Source organism: Nerophis ophidion, linkage group LG16, assembly GCF_033978795.1.
Source record: "Nerophis ophidion isolate RoL-2023_Sa linkage group LG16, RoL_Noph_v1.0, whole genome shotgun sequence".
Lineage (NCBI taxonomy): Eukaryota > Metazoa > Chordata > Actinopteri > Syngnathiformes > Syngnathidae > Nerophis > Nerophis ophidion.
In genome coordinates, this window is record NC_084626.1 from 51480161 (window position 1) to 51492754 (window position 12594).

Sequence of the window (12594 nt, forward strand, 5' to 3'; positions counted from 1 at the left end):
TAAGTGTCTGTAGAAGAACGTTTTTTTATTTATTTATATAGTTTATTGTTTATACTGCAACAAGATAGTCGTCGTAGAGTCTGCTGGGCCACACCCTATACAGCATCTATCCATACATCCATTCATCCATCCATCCAACTATCCAGCTATCTATTGATTGTATGTACATATGTATATTTGTGAGTTTTGGTGTTGGAGACAAGCTGCAAGACACGTTTTCCTTGAATGGAAGGCAAAAGTGTCTCCAAAGTCTAGACCAGGACAGTAGTATAGTAAGTGTCCATTGAAGAACATTATTTTTCATTTATTTAGTTTTTTGTTTGTACTGCAACAAAATAGTCAGAGTAAAGTCTGCTGGGCCACACCCTATACAGCATCTATCCATACATCCATTCATCCATTCATCCATCCATCCAACTATCTAGCTATTTATTGACTGTATGTACATATGTATATTTGTGAGTTTTGGTGTTGGAGACAAGCTGCAACACACGTTTTCCTTGAATGGAAGGCAAAAGTGTCTCCAAAGTCTAGACCAGGACAGTTGTATAGTAAGTGTCTATTGAAGAACATTATTTTTCATTTATTTAGTTTTTTGTTTGTACTGCAACAAGATAGTCGTCGTAGAGTCTGCTGGGCCACACCCTATACAGCATCTATCCATACATCCATTCATCCATCCATCCAACTATCTAGCTATCTATCGGCTGTATGTACATATGTATATTTGTGAGTTTTGGTGTTGGAGACAAGCTGCAAGACACGTTTTCCTTGAATGGAAGGCAAAAGTGTCTCCAAAGTCTAGACCAGGACAGTAGTATAGTAAGTGTCCATTGAAGAACATTATTTTTCATTTATTTAATTTTTTGTTTGTACTGCAACAAGATAGTCAGAGTACAGTCTGCTGGGCCACACCCTATACAGCATTTATTTATCCATCTATGCATTCATCCACTCATCATCCATCTATCCATCTATCGACTGTACGTATATATGTATGTTTGTGTGTTTAGCTGTCGGAGACAAGCTGCAAGACACGTTCTTCTTAAATGGAAGGCAAAAGTGTCTCCAAAGCCTAGACCAGGACAGTAGTATAGTAAGTGTCTATAGAAGGTTTTTTAGTTTATTTAGTTTTTTGTTTGTACTGCAACACGATAGTCGTAGTACAGTCTGCTGGGCCACACCCTATACAGCATTTATTTATCCATCCATCCATCCATTCATTCAATCTATCCATCCATCCATCATTCATCAGCCATTCATTCATCCATCCATCGATCCATCATCCATTCAATCTATCTATCCATCCATCATTCATCATCCATTCATTCATTCATCCATCGATCCATCATCCATCTATCATTCATCATCCATCTATCATTCATCGTCCATCTCTCATCCATCCGTCCATTAATCATCCATATATCCATTCATCGTCCATCCATCATCCATTCATCATCCATCCATCTATCGACTGTATGTATATATGTATATTTGTGTGTTTAGCTGTTGGAGACAAGCTGCAAGACACGTTCCCCTTGAATAGAAGGCAAAAGTGTGTCAAAAGTCTAGACCAGGACAGTAGTATAGTAAGTGTCTATTGAAGAACATTATTTTTCATTTATTTAATTTTTTATTTTTACTGCAACAAGATAGTTGTAGTACAGTCTGCTGGGCCACACCCTATACAGCATGTATTTATCCATTCATCCATTCATCCATCATCATCCATCCATCATCCATCCATTTGTCCATCCATCAATCTATTCATCATTTATCATTCATCATCCATCCATCGATCCATCATCCATTCATCCATTCATACATTCATCCATCCATCCATCATCCATCTATCATTCATCGTCCATCTCCCATCCATCTATCACCCATGTATCCATTCATCGTCCATCCATCATCCATCCATCCATCCATCCATTCATCCATTCATCATCCATCTATCTATCGACTGTATGTATATTTGTGTGTTTAGCTGTTGGAGACAAGCTGCAAGACACGTTCTCCTTGAATGGAAGGCAAAAGTTTCTCCAAAGTCTAGACCAGGACAGTAGTATAGTAAGTGTCAATAGAAAAAAGTTTTTTTCATTTACTTAATTTTTTCTTTTTACTGCAACAAGATAGTCGTAGTAGAGTCTGCTGAGCCACACCCTATACAGCATGTATTTATCCATTCATCCATTCATCATCCATCCATCATCCATCCATTTGTCCATCCATCAATCTATTCATCATTTATCATTCATCATCCATCCATCGATCCATCATCCATTCATCCATTCATACATTCATCCATCCATCCATCCATCCATCCATCATCCATCTATCATTCATCGTCCATCTCCCATCCATCTATCACCCATGTATCCATTCATCGTCCATCCATCATCCATCCATCCATTCATCATCCTTCCATCCATCTATGAAAGATGTATGTATATATGTATATTTGTGTGTTCAGCTGTTGGAGACAAGCTGCAAGACACGTTTTCCTTGAATGGAAGGCAAAAGTGTCTCCAAAGTCTAGACCAGGACAGTAGTATAGTAAGTGTCTATAAAAGAAAATGTTTTTTCATTTATTTAGTATTTTGTTTGTACTGCAACAAGATAGTCGTCGTAGAGTCTGCTGGGCCACACCCTATACAGCATCTATTTATCCATTCATCCATTCATCCATCATCATCCATCCATCATCCATCCATTTGTCCATCCATCAATCTATTCATCATTTATCATTCATCATCCATCCGTCCATCCATCATCCATCTATCATTCATCGTCCATCTCCCATCCATCTATCACCCATGTATCCATTCATCGTCCATCCTTCATCCATCCATCAATCCATCCATCCATCCATCCATTCATCATCCATCTATCTATCGACTGTATGTATATACTGTATGTATATATGTGTGTTTAGCTGTTGGAGACAAGCTGCAAGACACGTTCTCCTTGAATGGAAGGGAAAAGTGTGTCCAAAGTCTAGACCAGGACAGTAGTATAGTAAGTGTCAGTAGAAAAAAGTTTTTTTCATTTATTTCATTTTTTGTTTTTACTGCAACAAGATAGTCGTAGTACAGTCTGCTGGGCCACACCCTATACAGCATTTATTTATCCATTCATCCATTCATCCATCATCATCCATCCATCATCCATCCATCCATCCATCCATCAATCTATCCATCCATTCATCATTTATCATTCATCATCCATCCATTCATCCATCCATCGATCCATCATCCATCTATCATTCATCGTCCATCTCCCATCCATCTATCACCCATGTATCCATTCATCGTCCATCCATCATCCATCCATTCATCCATCCATCAATCTATCAATCCATCCATCGATCCATCATCCATTCATCCATCCATTGATCCATCATCCATCCATCCATCCATCATCCATCTATCATCCATCGTCCATCTCTCATCCATGTATCATCCATGTATCCATTCATCGTCCATCCATCATCCATTCATCCATCCATCCATTCTTCCATTCATCATCCATCTATCTATCGACTGTATGTATATACTGTATGTATATATGTGTGTTTAGCTGTTGGAGACAAGCTGCAAGACACGTTCTCCTTGAATGGAAGGCAAAAGTGTGTCCAAAGTCTAGACCAGGACAGTAGTATAGTAAGTGTCTACAGAAGCCTATATGCCGTATTTGAGTGCCAATGTAAGGAAACTCCGGTCTCATGTTGCTACCAACCTCTGCTTCAGCAGGGCCAGGTCCTCGGCCAGGTTGTCCCGCTCCACTTGGTACTGGTCCCTCTCCTTGCCGACGGCGTCCATCTGGCGCCGCATCTCCCTCAGCTCGTCCTGGAAGATCTCGGAGGCGCGGTTGGGCTGGCCTTGCTGCTGCTGGCCCTTGAAGAGGCTGAGCTCCTGGGTCAGCGCGCCGTTCTGCTGCTCCAGGTAGCGCACTTTCTCGATGAAGCTGGCAAAGCGGTCGTTGAGCTCCTGCAGCTCGGCCTTCTCGTTGCTGCGGGTGGTGAGGAACTCCTGGTTGATGGCCTCCGCCATGGTAAAGTCCACCTTGTCGTAGGTGAGGCGCTGGGGTTGGACGGACGGACGGGAGCGCTGTTGGTGGTAGGCGGCGGAGCGGGACGACACCATGGGGGACATGGAGCGCAGGTAGCGGCCCCCGGAGACGGGCGTACGGGAGGACCCGCTGGAGTAGGAGGACATGGAGACGGGGTGTGGACTCCCGAAGGTGCGCCTGTAGGACGTGGAAGCGTGCATGGAAGAGTGGCTCATGGTTGCTATCTCGGTCTGATCTCTGAAAGGAGAGAAGAGGTTGGAGAGTGTCCTGAAGCAAGCCTGCGGTGTTTTATAGCCGCTCACTCTTCTGACGTCCTCACCCCACCCTCTCCTTTCTCCAGCTCTCTCCAGCGTGTTCACCGCAGCCACGCCCTAGACTTTCTGTGCCTTCAGCACCACTCTCCTGGTGGACAGCTCCACCCTCTCTCCAAGAGGACTTTGGGACGTGTCCTTGTCCCGCTCACGTCCTTTTTGACGCTGAAATCACACACACATGTATGTATATATGTATATATATATATATATATATATATATACGTATATATATATATATATATATATATATATATATGTATATATATGTATATATATGTATATATATATGTATGTATATATATATACATATATATACATGTGTATATATATATACATACATATGTATATATGTGTATGTATACATATGTATGTATATATATATACACATGTATATATATATATATATATATATATACACACACATATACATATATGCACATACATATATACACAATACATACATATATACACATATATGTATACATACAGACATATACATATATATATACACACATATACATATATACATACATACATATATACACATATATACATACATATATACACATATATATATTCATATATAAACATATATATATACATACATATACATACATAGATATATACATATATATACATGTGTATATATACATACATATGTATATATATACATGTATATATATGTATATACATCTACACACAAATATATATATATACACACACACACACACACACATATATATATATACATACATACAGACATATATACATATATATACACACATATACATATATGTACATACATACATACATAAATATATACACACATATACATATATACATACATATATACACATATATATACATACATATATATATACACATATATAAACATATATATACATATATACACATATATACATAGATATATACATATATATACACATACACATATATACCTATATATACACATATACATATATAAACACATATATATATACACATACATACATACATATACATATATACACACATATATATACATATACATACACACATATATAAATATGTATATATACATATATACATATTTATATATTTATATACATATGTATATATACATATAGAAATACATATTCATATATATGTACTGTATATATACATATATACATGTATATATATACACATGTATTCATATATACATGTATATTTGTGTATATATATACATATATACGCATACATACATAAATTCGTAATAACATTTACATTTAAAATACTATTTACATTTGTAATAACATTTGTAACAACATGTACATGTGTAATAACATCAACATTTCTAACAACATGTACATGTGTAATAACATCAACATTTCTAACAACATGTACAAGTGTAATAACATGTACATTTGCAGCAACACGTCCTCATGCGAATGTTTCATCATTATTTCCATTCTTCTGCAGCCTCTCCTCTTCCTCCTCTTCCATCCTCCTCTTCCTCCTCTGACATCATCCGTCCCTCAGTGCTGGTGTCTGGAGCTCAGCAGTGATGCTGCAGTTATTTAATACTCTCACCCTCACCCACACCCTCACACACACTTGCACCACCGGCACATTGCAAGTTCTCATACATTTGTTGCATGTTACACACCAAAAATATACATGTATTACTTTCAATCATACTTTTGTTACACATTACACACACAACAATCATGCATGTGATACATATTGCACACAAAAAATATACACGTGTTACATATTACACACACAATCATACACGTGTTACATATTACACACCAAAAATATACAAGTGTTACATATAACACACACAATCATAAACGTGTTACATATTACACACCAAAAATATACAAGTGTTACATATAACACACACAATCATACACGTGTTACATATTACACACAATATTATGTGTTACATATAACATACACAATCATACATGTGTTACATACTACACACACAATATTGCATGTGTTATATATGACACACACAATCATGTATGTAACACGTGTTACATACATGTTTTACATATTACACACAAAAATATACAAGTGTTACATATAACACACACAATCATACACGTGTTACATATTAAACACCAAAATAAACATGTGTTACATATTACACACAAAAATCATACATGTGTTACATATTACACACAAAAATCATACATGTGTTACATATTACACACAAAAATCATACATGTGTTACATATTACACACAAAAAATATACAAGTGTTACATATAACACACACAATCATACACATGTTACATATTACACACAATATTATGTGTTACATATAACACACACAATCATACATGTGTTACATACTACACACACAATATTGCAAGTGTTATATATAACACACACAATCATACACGTGTTACATATTAAACACCAAAATATACAACTGTTGCGTATTACACACAAAAATCATACATGTGTTACATATTACACACAAAAATCATACATGTGTTACATATTACACACAAAAATCATACATGTGTTACATATTACACACAAAAAATATACAAGTGTTACATATAACACACACAATCATACATGTTTTACATGTTACACACATAATCATACACGTGTTACATATTAAACACCAAAATATACGTGTTACATATTACACACAAAAATCATACATGTGTTACATATTACACACAAAAATCATACATGTGTTACATATTACACACACAATCATACACGTGTTACATATTACACACACAATATTACATGTGTTACATATTACACACCAAAATATACATGTGTTACATATTACACACACAATATTACATGTGTTACATATTACACACACAATCATACATGTTTTATATGTTACACACATAATATTACACAATTTCATACTTGTATCTTCTGGGGCAAAAATCAACAAAAATTTTGCAAAAACCCATTCAAAGCAAAGTTTTCGCAAAAAATACTATTTTTGCCTCTTTGCGCTGTAATTTGACCCCCTTAAAATGCTTCAAAACTCACCAAACTTGGCACACACATCAGGACTTGCAAAATTTACGATCTCATGAAAAAAAACAACCCCAAAACTCAAAATTGCGCTCTAGCGCAATTTTTTAATAAAACACAGAAAAAACTGCTCCTAAGAAGAAAACACAAACAAAATTGCTTGTAACTTCCAGTAGGAATGTTGGAAAGACATGAAACAAAAACTTCTACGTAGGTCTCACTTAGACCTACGTTTTAATAAATGACATCCTTCAGCAAAAATCAACAGGAAGTTAAAAAATTACCCCTTCAAAATAAAAGTTTTGTAAACACCCGTCACCTTTTTTCAAACGTTATCTCCTCTGAGCTCGTTTGTTGTTTCAGCTTCAAACTCGCACAGGAGAGACTTTGAGCCCTTTTGATTAAAAGTTATTAAAAGAGTTTTGAGTACTGCTCCGGTTTGGATTTTACGCGCCTTCAAAAAACCCCTGCGCAAATTTTCCTAAATAATTTCATGTTTGCCTCTTTGAGCTGTAATTTGACCCCCTTAAAATGCTTCAAAGTGCAAGTTAAAGCTCTACCATGCAAAGCGAAAGCCATTTATCAACAACATCCAGAAAAACCGATCTGTAATTTGACCCCCTTAACATGCTTCAAAACTCACCAAATTTTACACACACATCAGGAATGGCAAAAATTGCCATCTAAAAAACAAACAAACCCTAAAAATCTAATTTGCGCTCTAGCACCCCCTATGAAAAAACCCAGACAAAACTGCATGTAACTTCTGTTAGAAATGTCGTAGAGACATGAAATAAAAACCTCTATGTTGGTCTGACTTAGACCAGGGCTTGAGTAGCGGACCCGACCAACGCTGCTTGCAGCTTTAATTTTTTCTTGTTTTTGAACACTGACTTTTTGCAGTGTATGGAGAAAAAGCGGACAGGACGACAGGTTGTAGAGGACGTTGAATGCAGTGCCTTTAAGGCACGCCCCCAATGATGTTGTTTGGGTGGAAATCGAGAGAAATTTGGGAGAATGGTTGCCCCGGGTGATTTTCGGCAAGGGCACTGAAATTCGGGAGTCTCCCGGGAAAATCGGGAGGGTCGGCAAGTATGAGTATTAGCGGTGAATGCGGTGTTATAATACTGGCGGGCAACCAAGCAACCAAACCCCAAAAATGAAAATTGCGTGCTACCGCCCCCTAGCAAAAAAACAAAACAGACTGCTTGTAACTTCCGGTAGGAATGTCAGAGAGACATGAAACAAAAACCTCTATGTAGGTCTGACTTAGACCTACATTTCCAATAAAACATTTCTATACCTAAAATCAACAGGAAGTTGGCAAAAACCCCTTCAAAACAAAATTTGTGCAAAAAATGCCTTTTTTGCCTCTTTGAACTGATATTTGACCCCCTTAAAACGCTTCAAAGTGCAAGTTAAAGCTATACTATGCCAAGCGAAAGCCATTTATCAACAACATCCAGAAACGCCAATCTGTAATTTGACCCCCTTAACATGCTTCAAAACTCACCAAATTTTAGGACTGGTGAAAATTGCCATCCAATAAAAAAACAAACCCCAACAATGAAAATTGGGTTCTAGCGCCCCCTAAGAAAAAAAACTGACAAAACTGCTTGTAAATTCTGTTAGGAATGTCGTAGAGTGATGAAACAAAACCTTCTATGTAGGTCTGACTAAGATCGGGACTCGGGACACGGCGGCAACAGCCAAAGGCGGACCCGACCAACGCTGCTTGCAGCTTTAATGTTAATTTGATATTGCCTCAAGGGCCAAAATAATCTACACGGTGGGCCAAATTCGGCCCGCGGGCCAGAGTTTGACACCCATGCTCTAGAAGTCTAGAATGAAAGAGTATATAAGAGAATTGACAGAGTGTGTGTACCTTCAGTCCTGAATGATGAGCAGAGGCAGAGTTTGGAGAGTCTTTAGCTCGCTTTCCATGTTTTTGTGCTCATTGTCCACTGCGTCCAGGTACATTTTGTGCCCGCTATCATGCTAATTAGCTGCCTGAAAGCAGGTGACTCCACTGTAGAAATAGCCTGCATGTTCTTACGTCTTTGACGCATGGCTGCGATTGTCGTGTTCTCTCCAACGCAGGAAACAAGCAGGAGCGGCGTACAGGTAAGGTTAAGCTTTCTTTAGTAAATTAAAGGCAGGACCGAAATACAAAGCGAGCGTGGAGCTGAACAAAACCAAAATGTCCTCAAGGGTGAAAAACGGGGAATGCTAGTGTGTGCAAAGATCAGTAGAACGAGGAGAAAAACCAGGAGAACGTACTTGTTGTCTTCAGCACACTTGGACCCTGCAACTAATGCTGGCTGACAGGAAACTAAAAAGGGGAGTGAGGAACCAAAACACCTGGTGGGAACACTAATTGCAAAACTAAGACAGGTGAGGAGAACCCTCCCGGATTTTCCGGGAGACTCCCGAAATTCAGGGCCTCTCCCGAAAACCTCCCGGGACAAATTTTCTCCTGAAAATCTTCGCGTGCTAACTCTTTACAGCTCACATAACTTGGTTCTTGACACGTTCTAACTATTGGCATGCTAATGTTAGCATGCTAACTCTTTTATCTGCCTGCCTCAGAGTCATATAACTTGGTTCTTGACATGATCTAACTGTTAGCATGCTAACCTTAGCATGCTAACTCCATATAACTCACATAACTAGGTTCTATACAAGTTCTAACAGTTAGCATGCTAACGTTAGCATGCTAACTCTTAATAACTCATATAGCATGGTTCTTGACGCGTTCTGACTGTTGGCATGCTAATGTTAGCATGCTAACTCTTAATAACTCACATAGCATGGTTCTTGACACGTTCTAACTGTTGGCATGCTAATGTTTGCATGCTAACTCTTAATAACTCATATAACATGGTTCTTCACACGTTCTAACTGTTGGCATGCTAATGTTAGCGTGTTAACTCTTAATAACACATATAGCTTGGTTCTTGACACGTTCTAACTGTTGGCATGCTAAAATTAGCATGCTAATTCTTTATAACTCAAATAACTAGGTGCTATACAAGTTCTAACTGTTAGCATGCTAACGTTAGTGTACTAACTCTTAATAACTCATACAACTTGGTTCTTGACACGTTCTAACTGTTGGCATTCTAATGTTAGCATGCTAACTCTGAATAACTCATATAGCTTGGTTTTTTACACGTTCTAACTTTTGGCATGCTAACATTAGCATTTTAACTTTTTTTAAATCACATAACTTGGTTCTTGACACGTTCCAACTATTGGCATGCTAATGTTAGCATGCTAACTCTTTTATCTGCGTGCCTCAGAGTCATATAACTTGGTTCTTGACACGTTCTAAATTTCGGCATGCTAACATTAGCATTCTAACTCTTTAGAACTCATATAACTTGGTTCTTGACACGTTCTGACTATTGGCATGCTAATGCTAACATGCTAACTCTTATATCTGCGTGCCACAGAGTCATATAACTTGGTTCTTGACATGATCTAACTGTTAGCATGCTAACCTTAGCATGCTAACTCCATATAACTCACATAACTAGGTTCTATACAAGTTCTAACTGTTAGCATGCTAACATTAGCGTACTAACTCTTAATAATTCATTTAGGGCTATATAAGTAGACATTGATTGATTGATTGATATAACTTGGTTCTTGACACGTTCTAACTGTTGGCATGCTAATTTTAGCATGCTAACTCTTAATAACTCATATAGCATGGTTCTTGACACGTTCTAACTGTTGGCATGCTAACCTTAGCATGCTAAATCTTTACAACTCACATAACTAGGTGCTATACAAGTTCTAATTGTTAGCATGCTAATGTTAGCGTACTAACTCTTAATAACTCATATAACTTGGTTCTTGACACGTTCTAACTGTTGGCATGCTAATGTTAGCATGCTAACTCTTAATAACTCATATAGCTTGGTTTTTTTAACACGTTCTAACTTTTGGCATGCTAACATTAGCATTTTAACTTTTTATAACTCGCATAACTTGGTTCTTGACACGTTTTAACTATTGGCATGCCAATGTTAGCATACTAACTCTTTTATCTGCGTGCCTCAGAGTCATATAACTTGGTTCTTGACACGTTTTAACTATTGGCATGCTAATGTTAGCGTGCTAACTCTTTTATCTGCCTGCCTCAGAGTCATATAACTTGGTTCTTGACACGTTCTAAATTTTGGCATGCTAACATTGGCATGCTAAGTCTTTACAACTCACATGACTTGGTTCTTGACACGTTCTAACTATTGGCATGCTAATGTTAGCGTGCTAACTCTTTTATCGGCGTGCCTCAGAGTCATAAAACTTGGTTCTTGACATGTTCTAAATTTTGGCATGCTAACATTAGCATGCTAACTCTTTACAACTCACATAACTTGGTTCTTGACACGTTCTAACTATTGGCATGCTAATGTTAACATGCTAACTCTTATATCTGCGTGCCACAGAGTCATATAACTTGGTTCTTGACATGATCTAACTGTTAGCATGCTAACCTTAGCATGCTAACTCCATATAACTCACATAACTAGGTTTCTATACAAGTTCTAACTGTTAGCATGCTAACGTTAGCGTACTAACTCTTAATAATTCATATAACTTGATTCTTGACACGTTCTAACTGTTGGCATGCTAATGTTAGCATGCTAACTCTTAATAATTCATATAACTTGGTTCTTGACACGTTCTAACTGTTGGCATGCTAGCATGCCAACTCTTAATAACTCATATAGCATGTTTCTTGACGCGTTCTAACTGTTGGCATGCTAACATTAGCATGCTAACTCTTAATAACTCATATAGCATGGTTCTTGACTCGCTCTAACTTTTGGCATGCTAACCTTAGCATGCTAACTCTTTATAACTCACATAACTTGGTTCTTGACACGTGCTAACTATTGGCATGCTAATGTTAGCATGCTAACTCTTTTATCTGCGTGCCTCAGAGTCATATAACTTGGTTCTTGACACGTTCTAAATTTTGGCATGCTAACATTAGCATTCTAACTCTTTAGAACTCACATAACTTGGTTCTTGACACGTTCTGACTATTGGCATGCTAATGCTAACATGCTAACTCTTATATCTGCATGCCACAGAGTCATATAACTTGGTTCTTGACATGATCTAACTGTTAGCATGCTAACCTTAGCCTGCTAACTCTATATAACTCACATAACTAGGTTCTATACAAG

The 12594-nt window shown here is 37.5% G+C and overlaps 1 protein-coding gene across 1 annotated transcript in view; it reads right to left on the minus strand.

Annotated features, from left to right (window-relative positions):
- prph (peripherin) overlaps positions 1 to 4362 on the minus strand; it is a 35091-nt gene extending 30729 nt beyond the window's left edge. The window contains exon 1 of the mRNA XM_061875468.1: positions 3742 to 4362. Within this exon, the coding sequence (XP_061731452.1) occupies positions 3742 to 4289 (548 nt within the window). The 5' untranslated portion in view covers positions 4290 to 4362. The remainder of the gene's footprint in view (positions 1 to 3741) is intronic.
- Between the last annotated feature and the right edge of the window lie 8232 nt (positions 4363 to 12594).